Genomic DNA, 26,907 nt, shown 5'->3' on the forward strand with positions numbered 1-26,907 from the left:
TATTCTCTCTTAGATCAGTAACAGAATATACATAAATGTAACATGTGTGTGGAAAAGTATTAGTTGTTACATAATTATAAAATGAATATGTTAAATAATTCATATGTAAAATATTTGTTTTCAGAATTGTTAATCCAGAAAAATTTCAGCAGTTTCTAAAACATGAACAAAAGGTAAGCCTTTCATATCAATTTATTAAGAACTGAATTAAATAGTCATTTTAGAGGGTATTCTTTTTTATGTTCACTGTTTCTGAAGGCAAACGTCTATCATTTTTCATCCATCTGTTCAGCAACCAGATTTTCTGAAAAAATTAAAGCTGGCCATTAATGACAAAGTGAATTTTGACAAAATTTGGTCAGAAGCATCCTTTGGGGTAGAGGAAGCGATTTTGTATAAACATTATATACAATGGGTCTGGGTTCAGAGGGTTCATGAGGAGCAGAGCCGTATGAAGGAATTGATAAAATTTTTTAAAGTTCTTCATCTATTGGAATAACAGAATTTCACAAAAAGTGCTTAAGTAAAATCACTGCTTAGATATGTTTACAGTAATTGGCTGATAATAACTTTTTCTGTCATGTAGGAGAACTTTGCAGACAACATTGTTCCTGTGAAAGAGATGATGGTGAAATTCCTCGCAGATCCAATCCGTCACAAAAACAATGTATATTTTACTGATATGGAGGTAGGTCTTTGTAAGATATTGTATTGAATAATGAAATGTGTAGTATCAAAGACCAGTGTAAACTGATTCCATCAGATTTCAGATGTAATCTAGATCTCGGTAGGAAAAGCTGGAAATCTTAAAAGGTTGTTATTGTGAACACGGTGTGATTGAAATTTATTTACATGGGTTAACTTTGACATTTTAAAATCAGTTTTTTTTTCAATTAGAACATTGTTTTTTTCATGGTATCAGGTTCCTTGAAATAGGAAACTAATTTATTTCCATAGTAGAATGGAGCTGTAAGATAGATGATTTTGTTTGTCCATGAATTGATTAAGTGTTGAAAGATTGACATGCAGGTATTTTTAATTGATTTTGGAGTATATGATAAATCTGCTTACTTTGCAAATTCCAAATCAAAAGTTTCTAGCGAGTAAGTTTGTGAAACAGACTATAACAGCACTTTAACTCTACACAACTCTCTTAATTTGCAACAATCATCTTTTGTCAGTTTGTTTCAGTCATAGAATTTGTGAAAGTTAATCACATGCAAAAGAAACATGGTTTGTGTAACAGTGTATTAATTTATAGACAAAAGTATCACACAAGCTAGCAGCACTGAACATCAATTCCTTTTCCTACAGTTTGAAGACTACCTGTTCTCTAAAGACAACTCAATCTGGGATGAAAAGCATGATAAGATTAATCAGGACATGACTCAGCCGCTGTCCATGTACTGGATAGCCTCCTCACATAACACGTAAGTACTGGATAACATCCTCACATAACACATACTGGATAACAGTTGAGTGTTGCCTAATTTTAGTATACATATAACCTAGTATTGTCATTGTCTTGCTGGTTTGTTTTACAGATACCTTACAGGGGACCAAGTATCAAGTGATTCATCAACAGAAGCTTATGTACGCTGTCTCCGTATGGGCTGTAGATGTATAGAATGTAAGGAAACATTAGTCTTTTAATCTTTACAATTCATTAGCAGATGCTATTTTCAACTCCTTTGTTACTTCTATTCAAAAAGAAAAAAACTTTCACTAATATGCTCTTCACTAGGAGTTTTTTTTTTTCCTACTAAATATACATCCATGCTCTAACATAGTGTTGACTTAATATGGAATTTATTAAATGAGTTCAGTGATTTGATAATTTGTAGACATATCAAATGATTTAATTAATATGGACTTCAATAAATTTCATATTATTTTCGCACAAGTGTAAGATTCTGTTTATCATTTAAATTATTTCCTTATTTATGACAACACAACAGTATTGCTACGTGTGTCCTACAATATTAATGACATTTCTATATGGCCAAACACAACTGGCCAGATATGAGGTAAAATGTCTTTTTGATGATTTTGTCATATTTTTGTATTTACCTACTGGGTAATTTAATTCAGTAATTCTGTAGCAATTGATTCCTCAAACCTTCCACCATATTCTTTATTTTAATTCTACATATTTTGGATTTTACTTAAACAGTGGACTGTTGGGATGGCCCAGACGGTTTACCAAGTATATACCATGGTCACACCCTCACAACACGAATACGATTCCTTGATGTTCTCAGATCCATCAAGGAACATGCCTGGGTCGCATCAGAGTATGTGTTTTTGGCAAGCAATGTTTGAGATGTTTAATGACTTAGAACTTGCTGATATTTAACACTTCCATAATTGAAGTGTCATAAAGCTGTAGGAATTTAAAAAATGTCATTTAACTGAGAGGGTCATTGGCGATATAAACTCAGAGGGTCTTTGATGATGTTAACTGGGAAGGTCATTAGCGATGTTAACTGGTACAGTCATTGGCAATATATACTGGGAGGGTCACTTCCAATATTAACTGGGAGGGTCATTGTGTATATTAACTGTGAGAGAATGTGTTTCTAAAAAAATAATTTAGAGTTTTGTTACAGAATTTGAACACCATGATATTATGCAGTCTTCAAATCAACTTTCAAATTGATGTCTAAAAAATGAATTGAGAAGATACATCTCTCTGTTGTTAAAATCTTTTTGTGATGTCTTGTTTTTTAGGTACCCTCTTATTCTGTCCATTGAAAACCATTGTTGCCTTGGTCAGCAAAGAAATATGGCCATGGCTTTTAAAGATGTGTTCGGGGGTAAGTGGTGTACATGTGTTCGGGGGTAAGTGGTGTACATGTGTTCGGGGGTAAGTGGTGTACACGTGTTCGGGGGTAAGTGGTGTACATGTGTTCGGGGGTAAGTGGTGTACATGTGTTCGGGGGTAAGTGGTGTAAATGTATTCGGGGGTAAGTGGTGAACATGTATTCGGGGGTAAGTGGTGTACATGTATTCGGGGGTAAGTGGTGTGGTGTACACATGTTCGGGGGTAAGTGGTGTACATGTGTTCGGGGGTAAGTGGTGTACATGTGTTCGGGGTTAAGTGGTGTACATGTGTTCGGGGGTAAGTGGCGTACACGTGTTCGGGGGTAGGTGGCGTACACGTGTTCGGGGGTAAGTGGCGTACACATGTTCGGGGGTAAGTGGCGTACACGTGTTCGGGGGTAAGTGGCGTATACGTGTTCGGGGGTAAGTGGTGTATATGAGATCTAGTCTTGACTTTGTCAGCTGTTGGCGTTGATAATCAGAAATGCTGTACAATGCAAAACGGTATTATGAATGTTTTGTAAATTGACTTTAGGTCATATGAGACACACATTTAGCAGTTAGTAGTCAGTTTTAGCTGCTTTCTTTATACAATTTTTTTTTCTCAATATTTTGAATGCATGATTTGATGCTGGGACAAACCTGCAGATATTGACACTCATCAGAAAGCAAACAAAGATCATTGAGTTTGTCCTTATTTTGTAAATGAATATCTTGGTCCAGCTAAATGAAAATGACCTGGAATTCTGGCTTTTTTCAATGGTTCAAATCATATTTTTGGTATAGAGATTACACCCACAGATTATACCCACATATGCTAACGTTTTACAATACTCTATGATATAAAGCTGTTTAATGTGATAATAAACGATATCTTTGATTTTACAGCTGACCTATTGGTGGAACCAGTAGAGGGAGACCCACACCAGTTGCCATCTCCAGAGAAACTAAAGCGTAAAGTTATCCTGAAGGTAAATTGCTTCTGTGATAGAGTTGTACAACTTTATCTGCTGTAAACCAACTTCCTTTCGCAAATTTCTTGATCCAATCAAAATCACAAAAAGCTGTCATTGTGAATTAAACATGGATTATCAGCCTGCATTTTATTATTAAACTTTGTCAATTAATAACTGGCCAACTGGTCGACTACCACAGAATAAACTGAAGCGCCCACCCTGATGCTGTTGTGATTGCTACCCTTACTGAATTTACTTTTTGAAGTTTATTATATTGGGTTATTCTTTGAGGTATTGTGCCACGTAGCTGCTAATGAAGTGTCAGAAATCGTTTTGGTTCATTGGGAGGTCACTAACTGACCCATGTCCCTCACATGACTCATGGCAAACTTCCCGCTGATAAATGGGTCTTCAGCTTGGAGTTAAAATGTTGACAATGCATATCCAATTTGTCTACAGTGGTTCAGAATTTGTTAAAGTATATCACCCTAAGAAAGCATTGTATTGCTGAAATTGCAAAAGTTGGTATCTGTGAAAGTTGGTTTACAGATTACACAGTATATAGACATAACAGCCTACAGATGCATGGTCATTAAAATGAAATGTGCTACATTCCACGGTATGATGTCAGAAGTTATCAAAAGTAGGGGCTCTCTGTTGAATTAAATTTTCGTGCTTGGAGACCACGGAGATGAAATTTGACTCTCATTCCCTTGTTGGAACATTGAAATCTTCTATTTATTTTTTCACTGATAGTCTCCCCTATCCTTCTGACCTAGGCTGTAACCATGGAAATTCTGGGAATAAAGCCTGTATGTTCATTTAGCCCTGGTATTTCACGCTGTCCCCCTAAATTGGGCTTTTATGTTATATTTTGTTTTGTAATAATTTGCTTATATGGAAAAACATCAGTACAATTAGCATCATGATTTTTATCGTTGTTTATGTAATTTATTTAACTGATGTTTGTGATTTCAGCATAAAAAGCTGGATCTGCCGAAAGATGGTGGAGCTGCAGAATGTGTTGTGGATAGAGTGGATGAAAGTAAGATATATATATTGCAAAAGTTGGTATCTATGAAAGAAAGTTGGTTTACATATTTATACACATTCTTACATTGTACAGGTATTACTTGGTATCAATAATTAGGTCCTTAGGCTCTTAAATAGCTAAATTTTGTATAAGGTAAACTCAAGCTCATCAAATATGTAATAACTTTAAACTTGTACCATTATTTGGTGTACAATGTAAAATCTGTTCTTTTCTTCATCAGGATATCTTCTTCTGTAGAACAATAAATCTATAGAGTCTTAATAGTGTGTAGCTAATGAATATGATATTTGTTTAAAAAAAACTGTCACAGCTTCAAGTTTTTATCAGAAATGACTAATGTAGGTAAAAACCATGAATTGGAAGATTCCTGTTATCATATTGTTATAGTTTTATGTTTTATAGATAAAAATGAGGTTATGCTGTTGATTGTGACTCTGCATGATTGTATATTTACTTAACAAATGCATGTTGTCTAGGCTTTCATTGTATTATGATATTAACAGCTTTTATCTAATTATGTTTGCTTTGTATGAATTTTGTATCGTGTCATTCCTACTGAGTTACATTGCAAAGGTTTTTTTCTCTTGTGGAACAGGTAATAAAGGAACTTTCATTAATTACATATTGATCAGGATACCAAGTATCATTTCTTGTTGATAGAAAATATGTGGAAATGATAATCAACACGAAAAAAAAAAATATTAAAAAGCAAAAAATATTGGATCAATTTAAAATTTCTGATGCATTCATCCTTATATTTGTTTGGATGGTGAAACCTTATGCGGATTTAAATGACTCTAACCCTACAGTTAGAGTTATCCTAATACCAAGGTGACAATACATCACCACTGTTTTAAAGTCGGGGCATTTTATAGGACAATGAAAGAATACTATTTGGACAGGAATGTCTATTTCTAGGCTTATTACCTGGTATTGGTTCATTGCAGGATAGATACAGTTCATAGACTGTTGTATACTTTAATAGTTTATAAACCAACTGGTAGATTGGATGGTAAAACCAAAGACTTTCAGTAAACACTAAGCTAAAATATCAGGATATTCTAGAATTAATATTTTGTGTCCAATAAACCTGATATTTATGTAAAGGTCAGTGTTATATCTGTTATGTTGTCTAACCTGATTCCTTACAGATATGCCAAGTCAGTGAGATTTTACCAGTTATTAACCTTCACTTTCCATTAGATATGTATACAATGACACTACTACCAAGTCATCCTTATTCTATCCTTTTCTGGTTTGATTTCCTTCCTCAAACTTCACTTTCCCCAAACTCAACACTAATGGAGCACAGGGGCTATTTATCTATAAGGGAATGTCATACAATCATTGTTATTAAGGAGTAGATTGGTGTTTTGGTTTAGGCATGTATTAGTGGTTAATGGGTGGTGTTAACAGACAGGTGGTAGAGTGGTTAATGGGTGGTATTAACAGACAGGAGGTAGAGTGGTTAATGGATGGTGTAAACAGACAGATGGTAGAGTGGTTAATGGGTGGTGTTAACAGACAGGAGGTAGAGTGGTTAATGGGTGATGTTAACAGACTGGTGCTAGAGTGGTTAATGGGTGATGTTAACAGACAGGTGGTAGATACAGAGATAAGTGGTATTTATAGACAGATTGAAGCTAGGGACATAGGTAGTAGTTATTGACAAGTAGAAATTATAGATAACTGATTGACTGGCGGTAATTATAGACAGATGAAAGTTATGTACAAGTGGTTGGTATAGACAGGTGATAGTTATGGGCAAATGGTATATATAGTAGCTATAAACAGGTGATTGATAAAGGCAAGCCTTTGTTATAGACAGGTGGTTGATATAGCCAGGTCGTACTGATATACAGGTGGTAGTTATAGGTAGGTGGTATTTATAGACAGGTGGTAGTTATAGACAGGTGGTAGGTATAGACAGGTGGTAGTTATAGGCAAATGGTATATATAGTAGCTATAAACAGGTGATTGATAAAGGCAAGCCTTTGTTATAGACAGGTGGTTGATATAGCCAGGTCGTACTGATATACAGGTGGTAGTTATAGGTAGGTGGTATTTATAGACAGGTGGTAGTTATAAACAGGTGGTAGTTATAGGCAGGTGGTAGTTATAGGCTGGTGGTAGTTATAAGCAGGTAGTAGTTATAGACAGGTGGTAGTTATAGACAGGTGATAGTTACAGACAGTTGGTAGGTATAGACAGGTGGTAGTTATAGACAGGTGGTAATTATAGACAGATGGTAGATATAGACAGGTGGTAGTTATAGACAGGTTGATAATTATGGACAGGTGATATTTACAGACAGGTGGTTGATATAGACAGGTGATATTTACAGACAGGTGATAGTTACAGACAGGTGATAGTTACAGACAGGTGGTAGTTATAGACATGTGGTTGATATAGACAGGTGGTAGGTATAGGCAGGTGGTAGTTATAGACAGGTGGTTGATATAGACAGGTGGTAGGTATAGGCAGGTGGTAGTTATAGACAGGTGGTTGATGTAGACAGGTGGTAGTTATAGACAGGTGGTTGATGTAGACAGGTGGTAGTTATAGACAGGTGGTAGTTATAGACAGGTGGTAGGTATATGCAGGTGGTAGTTATAGACAGGTGGTTGATATAGACAGGTGGTAGTTATAGACAGGTGGTAGGTATAGGCAGGTGGTAGTTATAGACAGGTGGTTGATATAGACAGGTTGTAGTTATAGACAGGTGGTTGATGTAGACAGGTGGTAGTTATAGACAGGTGGTAGGTATAGGCAGGTGGTAGTTATAGACAGGTGGTTGATATAGACAGGTTGTAGTTATAGACAGGTGGTTGATGTAGACAGGTGGTAGGTATAGGCAGGTGGTAGTTATAGACAGGTGACTGTTCTAGGCAAGAATTAGTTAGATATGATGTAGATATTGAAAAGTCGCTACTCTAGACAGATGATAGTAAGTCAAATAGTAGATGCAGACTAGTGGTTGCTGGAATCAGATGTCAAGTGCTGAGGAAGTGATTTATAAACAGGTTTACAACTGTACCAGTTACATCCCTGTTTAGTATCTATCAGTAGAAACAAAACTAGCCAATAGTTTTTAATTGCCACAGTAAAATAGTGTGTAAATATTCAATTACTAAAAGATGACAAGGAAATGAATATATCCGGTTTGATTGCCAACTTTTTTCTCCTATTTACACTTTTTGAGTTTTTTGTTTTGGTTTGGTTTTAGACTGTAGTCTATCTGATAGATATCAAGGTTTATTGTGTTGCTCAATTGCTCATCTTGTCACATTTTTCTGTAAAATATCTTTTAAATATATCAATTTACTTAGATGCAATACAAGATAAGTAAAATTACTAGAGCTCCTTTCAGTGTTAACCAGCTCAGTGTAATCTATCAATAATGCTCTCGGGCACATCTATCTACCTATAGCCTCTACCACTAAAGCTCTCTCTTACATGTGTTTTTCAGTATAGCTATGCCCATACAGCTGAAATTGATCTACCATTGTATCCCTGCCACTGTAGCTTAAAGTTGTCTACCAATATAGCCACACCCCTTGAGTTTAAAGTTGTCTACCAATATAGCAACACTTCTAGCCACACCCCTTCAGATCAAAGTTGTCTACCAATATAGCCACACTTCTACAACTCAAAGTTGTCTACCAATATAGCCACACCCCTTCAGATCAAAGTTGTCTACCAATATAGCCACACTTCTACAACTCAAAGTTGTCTACCAGTATAGCCACACCCCTTCAGCTCAAAGTTGTCTACCAGTATAGCCACACCCCTTCAGCTTAAAGTTGTCTACCAATATAGCCACACCCCTTCAGCCTAAAGTTGTCTACCATTATAGCCACACCCCTTCAGCTCAAAGGCATCTACCAATGTAGCCACACCCCTTCAGCTCAAAGTTGTCTACCATTATAGCCACACCCATTCAGCTCAAAATTATCAACCAATATAGCCACACCCCTGTAGCTATGATTCAATAACATTTATTTGTAGCTATGCCTGTGTGAGTTAGCGTTACATGTATATACCCATAGTGAAAATCTACCCATAGCATTTGCTTGGCTTATTGAGTTGATGTTTGATGTGCTGATGTGCATGTTAGTCTGTTAGCCATAAGTATAGTCACTGTTGAATAGAATAAATACACAGTGTATGCGTCTAGATGCTTGTTATGTTAAGACATATGGACATTTCAGATAGACAGTAGAAAGGGGTTAAGTGTTAGAATATCTATCAGAATAAATCAGCTTTGAAAAATTAATTTAGAGAATCTTTTGGGAAATCCTTTTTGAAACATTTTTCAAGTTTACATTGCTCACAGTTAGGTTATCTAGCACATTTATTTTGGGTGTCAAATTCCTATTACACTTCATTGAGTTTTGTCACTGGGTGTCAAATTTCTATTACACTTCACGGATTTCTCCAAAAGAATTGACTTTCTACATTTGTAAAAAGAAAAGTATTTCCCAAGGTCTTAGGAATGAATATTTGGTCAGATTTCTTTTGAACTTAGATGGAATTAAATACACCATTTAAAAGAGATTATAAAAAAATTGTTTTAGCAGTATGCAAGGCTGTACAGTCTTCTATAAATTATTGTACCAATCTGCATTGCTATGTATTCTCTTGCTTAAAAATTCATTGTTGTCATTTCTGCAATACTGTTGCTTGTGTTGTTTTACACTACTGGTGAAAAGATTTATTATGATTTCAAGCATTTGAATTAGTTGTTGTGATAGATGAAGATAATGTGTTTATTTCTGAACTATGAGAAATTATATTTATTATTTTGTTTTAAGATAAGTCACATTCTGCATGTTTATTTTTTGTCAATATTGTCTGCTTATTTGTAACAAATTGTATTTTTTCTGTTCTAACTCCTCAAGCTTTGACCTAATACTTCAGCCATTGGTCATGAAAAGTTATTTGTTACTTCTGATTGCATGCATATCAGAGGTTCATGATAAAACAAACTAAAAATTAACGAAATGCTTCAAATGTTCTGCATTCTCTGATCAATTCTATTCTTTCTTCTAGAACCAGCAGTACAGTACTTCAAGTACTTTGTTGTTAATAACTTTTGCTTTTCAGTTTGTTCAGTATTTTGATATTTCTGTTGACAGCGGGACGGGAAGGTGATATGAACAATGCCGTGAAAACAGGAGTTTTGTACCTGGAAGATCCCTTTGAAAATGTAAGATCTTAAGAAAGTGTGTTTATGTTAAGTTTCTGTGTTTTTATACCTTCATTGATTGGGAGTTTCTGTCTCTCTCTTCAGTTAATGTGATGATGTTTCAGTTTTTCTGCGTAATTCTCTCGGATAATGTTAACACACTTGACTGACTGGTATGGTGATCTCTCTCCCTCCACTGTTAATATGATGTTGTTTCAGTTTCTCTGCCTTCCAGATAATGTTTACACACTTGACTAACTGTATGGTGATCTCTCTCCCTCCACTGTTAATATGATGTTGTATGCTAAGTTTGTATTTCGGTGTATATGTGACCCTGGTAAAATACTAGCCGCTAGAGAGAACTTCTCTTTAGCCCGATTGGTTGAGCGTCAGACTAGTAAGCCAGGGGTCCCGGGTTTCGATTCCTAGCGGAGGCATTGAGATGAAAAATGACCTCTGATACATAAACTTGAAATTATTTAATGTCCGTTCTTTATATATTTAACTGACAGATATGGCATCCTCACTTTTTTGTGTTGACGAGTACAAAGTTACATTACACTGGGGAGACGGACCAAAATCAGCAGGAAGAGGATGATGGCGAGGACGACAATGGATCTGTAACCAATGAGGTAAGTCTGTGACTATCACTGTAACTTTATCTATAAAGGGAAAAAAGGATCTTCTTTAGAATTGTTTTATGCCATATTAAATTTTGTCAGCATTATACTTTTAATTCTTTTCCTTTTCGAATATTAACAATTTAGACCATGGGTCTTTATCAGAAATAATAGGAATAATATTTACCATCATGTTCTGTTAATATTTACCATCATGTTCTGTTATGGATTTGACATAGTATCACGTCTGTGCATCTGTCTATTGGTCAACTAAGAATGTGGAAATCGGTAAATCTCTGCAGGTAGAGAATTGCATAAACCAGAAAATGGCTGCAATGGAGAAAGTATAAGTGCTAGTAAGGTTAAAAGGTCACGGCCACTTGGGTTCATGTATCAGAATTGTTTTTTTATCAGCAAGATTCTAGAACATGTCACAAAATACTATCAAACTGAGAATACATGTTCTCTTTAGTAAAGATGACCTAGTTGATTGCTGGGGTCACTGTTCTAAAGACAATATCAACTGGATCGTACAGGAAAATATACTTAGAGTTTGACAACATACCAGTGGGGGTCAACTCTATCCCAATGGGGTCAACTCTATCCCCGTCGGGTCAACTCTATCCCTGTGGGGTCAACTTTATCCCTGTGGGGTCAACTCTATCCCTGTGGGGTCGTATCTATCCCTGTAGGGTCGTATCTATCCCTGTGGGGTCAAATCCATATCCCTGTAGGGTCAACTCTATCCCTGTGGGGTCAAATCTATCCCTGTGGGGTCGTATCTATCCCTGTGGGGTTGTATCTATCCCTGTGGGGTCAAATCCATATCCCTGAGGGGACAAATCTATCCTTGTGGAAATCAAGTCCATCCATGTCTAAATCTTTCCCGATTCTGAGAGTAATTTAGCTCTTCTTTCCCTAAGAAGAAATTAATTAACAGAATCTTCTCCTGAGGTGAAATGATAAGTACAGGATTCTGAAAGGTAATTTTCAGCAGGGAAAAGACTTTTCTATTGATATAATCTGATCAGTGATGGTATACTACTAATTCCTTACCATGCCTGAAGATAATTCATTAATTTTTCCTTTTCTCCTATATATAGAAACCAACAGGTACACAGGTACTTAAAATGATTTTTGTGGTTTTCATTAGAAGAATTGTCTAACTATTTGACAGTGTGTATATGTGTACATGTGTTGTATGTGTGTGTGTGTGTGTGTGTGTGTGTGTGTGTGTGTGTGTGTGTGTGTGTGCAGGGTTAAACACTAACATTCTCCATTAGTCTTAGAAACTTTAAAATTTTACACCAGTAAGTCTGCAGGATTCACATTTACTTAGTCGCAACTGATCCTGAAATTAAGTTTGTAAAATTCACGAACATTCAATATCTGAATTCATCCCACTATCAAATTTGTAAAATTCACAAACACAGAGTCAGCATATTAAACTGTTCAAAATTTGACCACATCAGATACAGTACAATGTACAATGAATGCCTTGATAAAATTTTTAGGATATAGATAATTTTCATATTCAAGGTATATTCATGGTGAGGGTGTCTAGTTTTAATTCATAGACAATGTTTGTGAATATTGATCTCATGTTCAGAATACAAACTATATCAGAAGGGATTTGAAAAAAAACAGACACTTTATCTATGTTTGATAGATGGTGAGTTATCTCCCCTTATGTGACAGACATGATCTAACCATCCCAATACCTGCTATCATATTTTGTCACTTAAATTTCACTAAACAAGAAGGGGGCTTCTGTCCCTTTTCAGACTTTGGAAATATAAGAAGACCAGTTACCATTAATATCAACTAGTTTTATTGTTTCTAACCCATGTTTTTCTAACACATGTAATGTCTCCCATTATTTGGTAAAATGGAAAAGTGTTGCCTAAAATATGTAAAAACTCATTTTGAAATTAAAGAATTTCCGAAAAAAAAGTGTTGGTCATTAATAACTTATTTTTAAAGGTAATTATTGGTCATTAAAACCATTCTAGTGTGATTTTGATTTCCTCAACACAAACAGTTATGATAATGTTTTATAGAAGCAATGTAGTTCTTCATTCATGAAGTTCTCACTGAACCAATTACAGTTAATTTCAAACTGAATTTGTTCCTGATGTGTACATATATAATACACTTACCACATATAAACATGTATTGTTTCACTAATATTTCTAATCCTATAGTTGAATTTAAGAAAAGGAACTTCAGAATTGGAATTGTAAAATTTGTAAAGATATCAGTTTTGAAAGTGGAAATTTAAAAGTGCTGATAATAGTGTAAACATCCATTATTATACATGTCACAAGAAATACAACATAATTATGCATGTAAAATAACTGTCTTATATGATTTTTGTAAATGGTGTTAATGCATAATTACTTGAGATGTTTGTCAGTTACCATAGTAACCAGTGTTAACTCAGTGGCATATCCATATCATCCTGTTAAGATGTCATGTGATTGTTGTAGGACCGTCCCCAGGATGAACTCCACTTCAGCGAACGGTGGTTCCATGGAAAGTTAGAGGGAGGTAGGAATAAGGCTGTTGAACTTCTACGAGAGTATGCCTCACTGGGTGATGGAGCTTTCCTGGTCCGCGAGAGTGAAACCTTTGTTGGAGACTTCTCATTGTCATTCTGGTATGCTTTAAAATGTTGCTGAAACGCTTGCTGTATTACTATATATAAATGGAGAGGATTTATAAAATGTTAAACACAGCTTTAGTAAAATAGAAGGAGAGCTGTAGAGTATTAGGTATTAAGCATGTAGGATTTCATCTTGTTATGTTTTATAAATAAAATTTGAAAGATTTCTTTTCCAAATTGTAATTCTGTACAGTGGAACCCATTTTTTTATGTTATTGTGTTTTATGATATCACATCTATCCTATTTTGTTGATGTTCCCAGTTTTCTCATCATAAAAAAGGCATTTATTAGGATAAAAGTCTAAGATTCAATATCAGTTATTATGGGGTTTTTTTTTTTACTGGGCATTGGTATTCATAAGTTATAACTGCATTTAGTCAGTTGCAGGTTTTCTGGCTCTGTGACTCTTCCTATCACTTGTCTGGCAATGTGAAGGGTGGCCTTCACTTAGAAACATCTGTACTAAGTCTTGATATTGAATCGTTTCAGAAGAGGAATCCTTGTCCTAAAGTTATTTTATGATATGTCACATTATGTTGAATGTTTATGGTGTTGTAAATTCATGGTACACTCAATTACCACATTACATACCTAAAATGATGATGTCATAAACGTGTTTGTACCCACAGGTGGCAAGGAACCACACAACACTGTCGTATCAAGTCCAAACAGGAGATGGGCTCCACCAAGTACTTCCTGATTGAGACCACACTGTTCGATAGCCTTTACGAACTCATCACCTTCTATCACACAAACCCTCTTCGCAGTCAAAATTTCTCTGCCATTCTGTCGGAGCCGATTCCACAACTTGTCAGTCATGAGAGAAAAGAGTAAGTGTCTGTGTCTAGTGTACAGGGGTAAAAAGAGTCAATCTCGATGTTAGTATAAATTAGCTTGTCAGTAATTAGAGCCATGAGCATGTGCTTGATGAGCAGCTAGGAGATGAAAGCATTGTAAAATAGAAAATAACATCACTTTGTAAATGTGCACATCTTTTTAAATTTTCTTGTCAATTACATAAATAGACATGCTTTTCAAACTAAGATTTGGTGAATACTCCGCTTTACGAACTTCCCTCTTAAGACATAACTATGAATACATGATTTCACTAATGCTGATATATAAATGACTCAAAATTCACAAATGATAAACTGTAAGAGACCTTGGACTCTGCAAGACTCTGATATCAGGAACGGAGTCATAATGCCGTCAAGAAATGTGATATTTGTAAAAATCATTAAGGTATTTGAATTCGGGATTGACTCTCCGCTTGTTTTCACACGTAAATAAATCCCTCGGAAGTTATAAGTGATTTACAGTATCAGTTTTCACTGTTCCATTGTTAACCCTATAGATGGTTCCACAACAACCTTGATCGAAGTCAGGCTGAAGACATGTTAAAAAAGATCGGACGGGATGGAGCGTTCCTTGTTCGTAGAAGTGTCAAAAATCAGGATTCTTATGCAATTTCATTCAGGTGAATATAAAAATATGACGTGTCAGGGTCTTTTTTTTTAGTTGTGAGCATTTGTTCACAAACACTGGTATAACAGCCTGTTTATCCATCTGTATAGATGGAGGTCTGTTATAACCCATGATTTCCAGTTAACTAGCATTGGTCTGATTTTAAGTACAGATCACTTTCTAAGTAAGCTGAAGTATCTATAGAAGTTTGTTAAACACAAAAACTTATATTCATGTGTACTTTTGACATCTAGGTTTCATATACTCTGTAGCTCTTTTCCTTACAGTGAGTGAAGTTTTAATAACAATGTTAGGATTATATAGAAGCCATACCTGGTACTGCTATAGCGATATCAAAGACATTGTCAGTAACAGAGAAAAATCCTCCCATGTTTCAGAGCCGATGGTAAGATCAAGCACTGTCGTATCCAGAATGAAGAGCGTCTATTTGTCATTGGATCAGCTGAGTTTGAGAGCCTTGTAGATCTTGTGGATTACTATGAGAAAAATCCTTTATACAACAAAGTCCGCCTCAAATATCCTGTCAGTCAGCGACTCGTGGAGGAGAGAGGGGCTGTAAGTACTGTTATTAATTACAAACTCTTTCGGGGAGAAGGAGATAAAAAAGTTCTGACTTCACGCTCTGTGATAATCATGACAATAAATATTACATGCCAATTAGTAGGAAAACTTTTGATCAAAAGATTAAATATCAACCAGGACTATCAGTTTTTGTTTTTCCTGAAGTATTCTCAAAAAAGATTGACCATCGGACATTTGTTAGTGTAAACATGGTTATTTCCACAGGGACAGGGTAGGTTGGGGGTAATGTCACATTATCAATTGGCATACTGTGTGTGCGGGGGTTATTTTCACAATCAATATACCTTCATATATGTTAAATGTTTATTTAGATACCTATATATTTGATGTATATTTAAATATGTATGTAACACTTCATAAAATCTAACACATGCAAGAAATTTACACAGCTGAATGACATCTGTGTATTTAGTGTGAATTTCTCCAGGTATAAATTTCCATGTTTACAGTAATACAAAGGATTTGTCACTTAACATATATTGCTACATGTGTAAAATGGTTTAGTAATTAAAGAGAAAATAAAAGTAGAGATTCTTTATTTTCTTTAAGTTAAGTTAATTGAAACTAAGAAAAATCATCAGGAGTTATTCCATCAAAATCGTTTATTCTGATGTCATTGAAAATCTGAAAAATATTTATTGTTTGAATGAAGAAATGATTTATTGAAATTTTAAATATGAAGTCAAACATTTGATAAATAGGAATTTAAAGAAGGATGTGCAAGTCATTTTAAAACCAAATTTTAAAATTCTTTAAACTTCTTGAAACATGTTGATACTGCAATTATTCTAGTTTTGATTAATGATAAAAATATCACTGGGGAAAAAAAGATTGAAGCCATTCTTTTTGTGATACTGGGCATATGGGTTTCCAGGAAGTAGCTGAGCCAGGGGCAGATTACATCTATCCTAACGAGTTTTCAAAGGTAACACTCCGCACGATGTCAATGCCTGGATGCTGTATATACTTAGGACAGCATGTAGATATTCTATAGAACACTTGTTTTTTTGGAGACAAAAAATAATTCAATATCTGGTCATTGATCCAGCAATTTCCAGTCAATTTCAGCCTACAATATCTGTATAGCATTTTACATCTCCTGTTATTCACAGAATTGTTCTTTACTCACCAGTTAACATATGGCTGGTGTTAGTATAGTGAGTAATACATAGAATATTTAACTTTGCCAGTTCAGGAGCCACAATAGCTCGGTTGGTTGAAGTCTTGGCCTACATTATCAAAGGGGAAAGGTATGAGGTGTGTAGTTCGACATTCTATCAGTAGCAGATTGTGTTTCTCAGGAGGCTGTGAAATAGACTGCTCAGTGCTGTCCTGATCGTGTCCTTGTGCAAGACACTCTATCTTAATTACTCTTGGTGGCATGGGATTGGCCTCTTGAATATTCTCCAGCGAGGAAATCACCAGATGCTCCAAGGAGACCTTGCCTCAAAATTATCCTGACTGTTCAGGGGCGAGCAAACTGTTGGGTTAATGACAGGGGTTACATCAGAATATCTGAAGTGTCGGGTTAATGACAGGGTTTACTACCGAAAATCAAACTTTTGTCAGGTTAATGACTGGTGTTACTACAGGATATCTAACTTTGTCAGGTTAATTACTGGTGTTACTACAGAATATCTAACTTTGTCAGGTTAATGACTGGTGTTACTACAGAATATCTAACTGTCAGGTTAATGGCTGGTGTTACTACAGAATATCTAACTGTCAGGTTAATGACAGGGGTTACTACAGAATATCTAACTTTTGTCAGGTTAATGACTGGTGTTACTACAGAATATCTAACTGTCAGGTTAATGACTGGTGTTACTACAGAATATCTAACTCTGTCAGATTAATGACTGGTGTTACTACAGAATATCTAACTTTGTCAGGTTAATGACAGGGGTTACTACAGAATATCTAACTTTGTCAGGTTAATGACTGGTGTTACTACAGAATATCTAACTGTCAGGTTAATGACAGGGGTTACTACAGAATATCTAACTTTTGTCAGGTTAATGACTGGTGTTACTACAGAATATCTAACTCTGTCAGATTAATGACTGGTGTTACTACAGAATATCTAACTTTGTCAGGTTAATTACTGGTGTTACTACAGGATATCTAACTTTGTCAGGTTAATGACTGGTGTTACTACAGAATATCTAACTGTCAGGTTAATGACAGGGGTTACTACAGAATATCTAACTCTGTCAGATTAATGACTGGTGTTACTACAGAATATCTAACTTTGTCAGGTTAATGACAGGGGTTACTACAGAATATCTAACTTTGTCAGGTTAATGACAGGGGTTACTACAGAATATCTAACTTTGTCAGGTTAATGACTGGTGTTACTACAGAATATCTAACTGTCAGGTTAATGACAGGGGTTACTACAGAATATCTAACTTTTGTCAGGTTAATGACTGGTGTTACTACAGAATATCTAACTGTCAGGATAATGGCTGGTGTTACTACAGAATATCTAACTTTTGTCAGGTTAATGACTGGTGTTACTACAGAATATCTAACTTTGCCATGTCTTGTTTGGTGTAGCATGCGTTATTGTGTAGGAATGATGACTTTTGTTTCAGGTTGCCATGCACTGCTAACACTGTGACCATTGATTTTGTCTGGTGTCTTATGCAAGTTATATGTTTGCTGGCCTATTTGTTTCGTTTGCCCAAATTTTTCTTGATACAATGTACATGTAATGATTCCTCTAAGATACCAGGTATTTTCAATAATGAACAGATACAATGATAAACACCTGTCTACTACAACATCAGTTTTTCCACAGTCAATTTATCAAAATCATCTGTATGATATATGGATTCATTAGGATCGTCACAGTCTTAAATTAAATGATCAAGGTCACTTCTGCTCTTAAATACAAAGTTATCACAGCCTCTATGCTGCTTTGACATGTAATATCCGCTTAGTATTGTGCTTATGTCAAAGTGAACTTTAAAAGCTAGTTTCATAAACACTTCTAAATATGAGAAGGTTTAGGTCACACCTTTTGTTTTGTTTTTTTGTTTTTTAGCTAATTAAATTATGTTCCTGAGATTTCACCTTTGTTTTTGTACAAAATTTTGAGACATTTTAGTTAAGGTATAGTAGTGTATAGTATGACTTTAGTGTGTACAGCTTTGACTGATAAATTAAGTTAAGCATTAGTCTATTTAGAATATGTATGGGTTGATTTCACTATACATGTTCTGTTTACACACATAGTCTTGAATCTATCATTATTGTCTACAGAAGGTACACAAGGTGATCACTGTGTTCTCTGTAATAATGTAATGCATGAAAACATTGTAAAGATTTTGGGCAAATGTCACAAACACTTATTTATCACATAACTACCTGGTTGTCCGTGAAATAACACTAATTAGATAACGTTTTGTTACATCATCTATGTAATATCACCTAGCGGACCTGATTTGCTAAAGGTTCCTATTGTTTCCACGATGACGTCATTATGTTTTGGTGTCATAATGTTTCGGTGTCATATGCATTGTTTTGTCACCAAAGAAAAAGATATGAAGTGAGAATATCAGAAATTAGAAATTTTTTATTAGTGGAATAAAATGTTATTTTCACAAATATTGCCAAAGTATCTATGTTATGTGATAAACAGAATCTTCCATTTGTTTACATTTCATATGAGATTATTGAAACATGAACATTTTTTCATATTACCTGGCTTTACATGCTTTTTAGAATGACAAAAAAAAGTCAAACCTGTATCTTAAATCTCATATGAATTGAAAATAGTGTAAGATCCTCTATCCAGGCTATATATGATATTTAGATTAATACCAAAAGTCACATGACATGATGGTTTGTCACATGACTTATCATGTGATGAGTAGTAAACAATAACATATGTTTTAAAATGCAATCTATTGCATGCTGGTGCATTTTAGGTGCCGAATATGGATGAGAATCTTGGAGCAGAAGGGATATATCACCAGCCAAATGAGTTTGTAACCAAGGTAACGTTTTTAGTGGTACTGTCAGTATCTCTCTCTGACTCTTCTATAGCTAGATCTTCCTGCTCTAAGGTCTGTGACAAGTTATCTCACAGACGTGTGACAGTATGAGCTAGACTTGTCTCACTGATATTTTCTTCTTTTGACCTGATAATTTATCTGAATATTTAAGAAGGATTCAGCTGACTGAATGGTATTTGGCCAATTTAAATTGGAGGTAAAATAATCATAGTTCTCCCAGTGAACCTAAGCCAGAGGTCACTGAGTAATATTACTTAAATTGACACTGATGTTGAGAAAGAGGTTGGACAGTGTTTCAATATTCTTCTTTTGTCCTCTTATTCATTGATCTAGAGCACATGGAATGTTGACTTTCAGCTTATTTTACATAATGGTATTTTGACCTTGAGATTAAGTTTAAAGTTACTGGATATATCCTTTTCTTGACCTTTCACCTCTGTCTGTTATTTCTTAATCTGTCTGGCAATCAAGCTAAAAACAGGAGTACAGTATACCTAAAGATATGTTACCAATCCCTCTGCATATTTAAAACTTAGCTGATGTTCATTAAATGATTTTGTACTTTTAAATATACGACATGGAGCTGTTGAGCCTGCCTTCATAGACTTGAATGTCTTCCGTTGACCTTTAACTTGAGCTAGCAGTTACAGAATGACATCACAGGAATACTTTTACCAATACTTTAAGGCATGAAGATGATACATTGGGTCTAAAGTTTTCCAAAGACTTAATATGAAAAGCATTATCCAGATGCCCACCATTAAAGACTAGTTTGAAATATTGTGTATTTTATAATGTTTTATCTTGTATAAGAATTCTTTCTATCAATCAGAGTGAAGTTCCTTGATCTATAGGCCCAACATATAACTTGTTGAATTGAATATGTCCATCATAGGAAGAACTGCTGCTTGATTTCTTGAGCTGACCTTGTTTGTTTGAAATTTGAAGTAGCCATCTCATTAGGTGGGCTAATTAGCAGATTCTTACTGCTGCCCTCATCAGAACCCTTGGGATCTTGACCTTTTCCTTTTTTTTCTGTTTGCTTTTTTTTTTGTGCTCTGTTTTTCCCTTCTGGTGCCTCTCTTGAAACCTATCCTGTAATTACCTTGGTTTGTTAGGAGGACATTAAACTCCATAAAAACTGGACATAGTGCATGGTAGTAGGTGTTGGTCTGGATACCGTGTCGCATGGTTACTAATATCCTCCTCTATTTACCCCAGAGCTGGGCATGTTCACACCCGTATAGTAGAAATCCTTTCATTTATGTTGTGTTATGTCAATTATACATGATGTGTTAAATGATTTGGTGTTGCATAATATGTTAAATTACTTATGTTACATATACAAAACCATTTTTTTTCTCTTCCACAATTTTGTATCCAGCATGCGATGAAGTACTTGTAAATTTGATATATTTTTTCTACATGAATTTGGCATCAGTATTTGTAATATACATTAGTAATATTTATGTTAGCTAAGTGTCTTTTTCAACAGTTAAATTCAACTTTTCTTTTTTATTAACCATAGTTCGTTTTGCTACTGCAGGAAGTATCATTTATGCAGTTATAACCACTTTTCCTTCTAAAGTAAATGTCCTCTTTTAAGTGGCCATATCCCACTTTTGCTGTGGCAGTAAGTGTCCTTTCTCTATAGTAACCATAGCACACTTTTGTTATTGAAGTAAGTGTCCTTTCTCTATAGTAACCATAGCACACTTTTGTTATTGAAGTAAGTGTCCTTTGTCATTCCTCTAATTAACAATTATCAGAGATTTGTTATGTTCTTTCCATTTCATGGTCAGGGACATTACCCTTGTCTCTCATTCTGTCATTATTATGCTACCGTTAATATGCTCTTTTAATTGATAAAGGTATAGCATTGTAATTTGATATTCTGTCCATACTTTACTGATAATTGTATTTTAACATTTATTTGGTCTGAAGTTATTTCTCTGAAATATGATTATGTTAATTACAATTTCTGCATGTTGTTTAAAAAGCAGTTATCATAAATGTGAAATCCTCATTTGTAGAGTTTGTTTATAATTGACTATATATTATAATTTGACTATGACCATTTAAGGATATTTACAGTAATATGCAGGTCGTGCAGATATTTTACCATAGATTCTTCAGGCAGAACTTTAGTTTTATTTAATGACTCATGAGTATACCTGTTTATAAAGCCAACAGAACTAAAATGTTCCAAACTTGTCTTTGGTTTTGGCAGCTGCTCAGATACATCTAGGTTTGTCTTGTTTTACAGCTGAAAACTTTTTTTTTCTATTCCTAGCCAAACACTGAATTATTTTACCAAATTGAAGAAAACATTTGTAAAACTTTCCAGTTTATAAAAAAGCCTGCTGTAAAATTCAGGTAGAAAAACTGAGTGATTTTACAGATTTTTGATATGAACTCCAACATTAAATATTCTGGTCGATGGTATAAATTTATATATTGATAACGAATATTATTATCATTAATGGTCATCAATTAAATCAGCCTGTATATTTTCTTCCCATCTAGGTAAAGGTCAAGGCTCTATATGATTACCCAGCAAATCGAACTGACGAACTCTCCTTCCTGAAGGGAGCAGTGATCACCAACGTCAACAAGTCAGACAACGGATGGTCAGTGTTTATGACTAAAAGATGATAACATGGAATTGTGATTGACCTTTAAGTGGTTATTATTCATGTATTGTATGTTGCCATATTTATCCAGCAATAAGCTTGTGTCATGTCATAAGCACATGTCGTGTTATAAGCCAATACCATGTCATAAGCACATGTCATGTAAATAAGTGTATGTTATGTAATAAGCTTGTGTCATGTCATAAGCACATGTCGTGTAATAAGCCAATACCATGTCATAAGCTTATGTCATGTTCTAAGCCTGCCCACATTTATTTTAGTTTCTATTGAAATGTAAACTAGTCCTATATTGTTGTCCTGTAATGAGTGTTATCTTAAAGTTTTTTTTCGAAGATAAACATGACAGTCTCCTTATAATTAAAATATTGTTTTCATATAGTTCATACATTTAGTCTTATGATTCATGTTGTTTTTGTATATGACTTGTGCCTTGTGATACATACCTTATTGATCACCATTGTTTAGATACACTGTACAAAACACAGCCTAACTGTTTAATGATTGTATATAACCAAATCATAACAAGATTTCTGTACCAATTTATATTCTGTGTCCTGTCCCTAAGTGGCGTGGTTATAATTGTACCAATTTATATTCTGTGTCCTGTCCCTAAGTGGCGTGGTTATAATTGTACCAATTTATATTCTGTGTCCTGTCCCTAAGTGGCGTGGTTATAATTGTACCAATTTATATTCTGTGTCCTGTCCCTAAGTGGCGTGGTTATAATTGTACCAATTTATATTCTGTGTCCTGTCCCTAAGTGGCGTGGTTATAATTGTACCAATTTATATTCTGTGTCCTGTCCCTAAGTGGCGTGGTTATAATTGTACCAATTTATATTCTGTGTCCTGTCCCTAAGTGGCGTGGTTATAATTGTACCAATTTATATTCTGTGTCCTGTCCCTAAGTGGCGTGGTTATAATTGTACCAATTTATATTCTGTGTCCTGTCCCTAAGTGGCGTGGTTATAATTGTACCAATTTATATTCTGTGTCCTGTCCCTAAGTGGCGTGGTTATAATTGTACCAATTTATATTCTGTGTCCTGTCCCTAAGTGGCGTGGTTATAATTGTACCAATTTATATTCTGTGTCCTGTCCCTAAGTGGCGTGGTTATAATTGTACCAATTTATATTCTGTGTCCTGTCCCTAAGTGGCGTGGTTATAATTGTACCAATTTATATTCTGTGTCCTGTCCCTAAGTGGCGTGGTTATAATTGTACCAATTTATATTCTGTGTCCTGTCCCTAAGTGGCGTGGTTATAATTGTACCAATTTATATTCTGTGTCCTGTCCCTAAGTGGCGTGGTTATAATTGTACCAATTTATATTCTGTGTCCTGTCCCTTAGTGGCGTGGTTATAATTGTACCAATTTATATTCTGTGTCCTGTTAAGTGGCGTGGTTATAATTGTACCAATTTATATTCTGTGTCCTGTCCCTAAGTGGCGTGGTTATAATTGTACCAATTTATATTCTGTGTCCTGTCCCTAAGTGGCGTGGTTATAATTGTACCAATTTATATTCTGTGTCCTGTCCCTAAGTGGCGTGGTTATAATTGTACCAATTTATATTCTGTGTCCTGTCCCTAAGTGGCGTGGTTATAATTGTACCAATTTATATTCTGTGTCCTGTCCCTAAGTGGCGTGGTTATAATTGTACCAATTTATATTCTGTGTCCTGTCCCTAAGTGGCGTGGTTATAATTGTACCAATTTATATTCTGTGTCTGTCCCTAAGTGGCGTGGTTATAATTGTACCAATTTATATTCTGTGTCCTGTCCCTAAGTGGCGTGGTTATAATTGTACCAATTTATATTCTGTGTCCTGTCCCTAAGTGGCGTGGTTATAATTGTACCAATTTATATTCTGTGTCCTGTCCCTAAGTGGCGTGGTTATAATTGTACCAATTTATATTCTATGTCCTGTCCCTAAGTGGCGTGGTTATAATTGTACCAATTTTATTCTGTGTCCTGTCCCTAAGTGGCGTGGTTATAATTGTACCAATTTATATTCTGTGTCCTGTCCCTAAGTGGCGTGGTTATAATTGTACCAATTTATATTCTGTGTCCTGTCCCTAAGTGGCGTGGTTATAATTGTACCAATTTATATTCTGTGTCCTGTCCCTAAGTGGCGTGGTTATAATTGTACCAATTTATATTCTGTTTTTGGCGTGGTTATAATTGTACCAATTTATATTCTGTGTCCTGTCCCTAAGTGGCGTGGTTATAATTGTACCAATTTATATTCTGTGTCCTGTCCCTAAGTGGCGTGGTTATAATTGTACCAATTTATATTCTGTGTCCTGTCCCTAAGTGGAGTGGTTATAATTGTACCGATTTATATTCTGTGTCCTGTCCCTAAGTGGCGTGGTTATAATTGTACCAATTTTAATCTGTGTCCTGTCCCTAAGTGGCGTGGTTATAATTGTACCAATTTATATTCTGTGTCCTGTCCCTAAGTGGAGTGGTTATAATTGTACCAATTTATATTCTGTGTCCTGTCCCTAAGTGGAGTGGTTATAATTGTACCAATTTATATTCTGTGTCCTGTCCCTAAGTGGCGTGGTTATAATTGTACCAATTTATATTCTGTGTCCTGTCCCTAAGTGGCGTGGTTATAATTGTACCAATTTATATTCTGTGTCCTGTCCCTAAGTGGCGTGGTTATAATTGTACCAATTTATATTCTGTGTCCTGTCCCTAAGTGGCGTGGTTATAATTGTACCAATTTATATTCTGTGTCCTGTCCCTAAGTGGCGTGGTTATAATTGTACCAATTTATATTCTGTGTCCTGTCCCTAAGTGGCGTGGTTATAATATACTGCAATTCTGTACTTTGCCTCCAGGTGGCGTGGTGATTATGGTGACAAGAAGCAAGCATGGTTTCCAGATTACATGGTAGAAGAAATAGAGACTCAGGATGAGTCAGCGGACACAACTCCCTTGGGAGCTATGCAGAAAGGCTCCATAGATGTTCAGGGCTGTAAAATAGGTACAAATGACACTTTTGATATATAAATGTTAAGTTTCCTGGCAGTGAACATCAAATGTACTGTCTTGTAAGGGTCAAATTGAGAATAACTCAGAACACTTTGCGTTGACATGCTCCAAAACTTGCTCTTAGTATTTTTTTTTAGAAATTTTTTAAGAACAGTAAAATTAGTTTTCATGGGCACAAGAGCATTCCTGTGTTTCAGAGATTGTCTAGTTTTATATATCTGTGTTCTATGTATTATGTTACCATTATATTTGTGTCTCAGTCCTCAAATGGAAACCATACAGGAATATAATTTTGCTTTGTGTTATCTGTCCCTCAGCTATCTTTTCATAGCTTTATCTCCCTCACTGCTTGCCACTGGAATTCTAAATTTGGAGTATGAGTTCACCGTGGTGCAGAAGTGTATTCTGTGTCGAAAATGGTTTACTCTGACCTACATTTTGACCTTTTACCTACAAATTATAAGAGGAAGTTTATCTTCGGTCTATCTCCTACACTGCTAGTCATTGTGAAGCATCGCGTTAGTGGGGGACTCTTGATTCCCTGAATGGTCTCGTTAGGTTATCTGACCCAAACGGTCAAAATGATCTATTGCTCTGGTGCATCGTCCGTCCACCGTCTATAAACTTTTCCTTTTAAACACTTCTCCTGCTTAACACATCATAAGGGTGGGGATCATTTCTTAAATTCAGAAATTTGATTTGAACCCTGCGAATGGGACCAGATAATACTTCATTTGAAATGCTACTCTTCCTTAATACTTTAATGGATTTCATTGAAATTCCTCAGTAGGGGTATTTAAATACTTCTTGAATTCAGAAATTTGACTTGGCTCCTAGGGACTTGGGGTTGGGGCTCCAAAAGGGGAAATTAGACAATATTTTCACTTCAAAACACTACTCCTTCTGAATAGTTGAATGGATTTGAACCAAATTTAGTCTGAAACATCACTGAGATTGGGGAATCATTTCTTATATTCAGAAATTTGATTTGACCCCTAAGGACATGGAGATGAGTACCAAAAGGGAAAGTTAGACAATATTAGCAATATTTATGCTTGAATGGATTTCAACAAAGTTTAGTCTGAAACATTATCAGGTAGTGGCAATGATAGCAAACATGTATAGAGTGATCCAGGAATTGTCCTGACCAAATCTTACTTTTACACTTTGGCTCAAAACCCAACATAACTCATCTAGAACAAATAGTCTGAACAACTTCTCATGTTTCATTCACACCAAAAATAATTATTTGGAGTTTGATTTTTTTAAAGAAAAGAAAGAGATTATTTATTTTTCAGTCTGATCAAAACTTGAGGAATGTTCAAAATTTGAATTCACCAGATTTGTCAGACCACCATCAGTGAATTCTGTCCATCCATTCATTGATTGTCAGATGACAGTTAAGGCCCATGGCCCTCTTGTTACATTCAATGATGGTAATTGATACTAGAATGTAGATAAGCTGAAGAAGAACAGGAACTTGAACAGTAGCTAATTAGAATATCTCTTACATACTTACTAACACTGAGAGTTAGTATCAAGGAAATAGTTATTTAAGTTACAATGTTTTTTCAAATTCATTTTAAAATTACAAGTAATGAGTTTGATATTTGTACATTTCAGAACCTGTTAGCCGACCTGACCGTCCATTTGTCGTCCGTATCTTCACACGCACACAGAATGTTCCTATTGAAGTAGCAGCAGACAATGAAACTGAGATGAAGGATTGGATAGAGAATATCAACATGTGTACCAACAATCTTGTTGGAACGGTACAGCAATATGTCATTATCTACTGTAAGACACTGATAGACATACAACATACTGTCAGACACTGATAGACACACAACATACTGTC

General features: G+C 35.2%; 1 protein-coding gene across 1 annotated transcript in view; it reads left to right on the plus strand.

Annotated features, from left to right (window-relative positions):
* The window catches only part of LOC132543625 (1-phosphatidylinositol 4,5-bisphosphate phosphodiesterase gamma-1-like), a 55,249-nt gene that overhangs the window by 16,247 nt on the left and 12,095 nt on the right, over positions 1-26,907 (plus strand). Inside the window, exons 8-26 of the mRNA XM_060207140.1 lie at positions 125-173; positions 587-688; positions 1,315-1,430; positions 1,545-1,630; positions 2,174-2,294; positions 2,731-2,816; positions 3,712-3,794; positions 4,758-4,824; positions 9,972-10,042; positions 10,534-10,653; positions 13,131-13,300; positions 13,937-14,137; positions 14,662-14,784; positions 15,170-15,356; positions 16,249-16,299; positions 19,310-19,378; positions 21,923-22,026; positions 24,896-25,041; positions 26,673-26,821. Coding sequence (XP_060063123.1) covers positions 125-173; positions 587-688; positions 1,315-1,430; positions 1,545-1,630; positions 2,174-2,294; positions 2,731-2,816; positions 3,712-3,794; positions 4,758-4,824; positions 9,972-10,042; positions 10,534-10,653; positions 13,131-13,300; positions 13,937-14,137; positions 14,662-14,784; positions 15,170-15,356; positions 16,249-16,299; positions 19,310-19,378; positions 21,923-22,026; positions 24,896-25,041; positions 26,673-26,821 — 2,101 coding nt within the window. The remainder of the gene's footprint in view (positions 1-124; positions 174-586; positions 689-1,314; positions 1,431-1,544; positions 1,631-2,173; positions 2,295-2,730; positions 2,817-3,711; positions 3,795-4,757; positions 4,825-9,971; positions 10,043-10,533; positions 10,654-13,130; positions 13,301-13,936; positions 14,138-14,661; positions 14,785-15,169; positions 15,357-16,248; positions 16,300-19,309; positions 19,379-21,922; positions 22,027-24,895; positions 25,042-26,672; positions 26,822-26,907) is intronic.

The sequence above is a fragment of the Ylistrum balloti genome, unplaced genomic scaffold (assembly GCF_031769215.1).
Source record: "Ylistrum balloti isolate Yb309-2 unplaced genomic scaffold, AGI_CSIRO_Ybal_v1 Utg369760, whole genome shotgun sequence".
Classification (NCBI taxonomy): domain Eukaryota; kingdom Metazoa; phylum Mollusca; class Bivalvia; order Pectinida; family Pectinidae; genus Ylistrum; species Ylistrum balloti.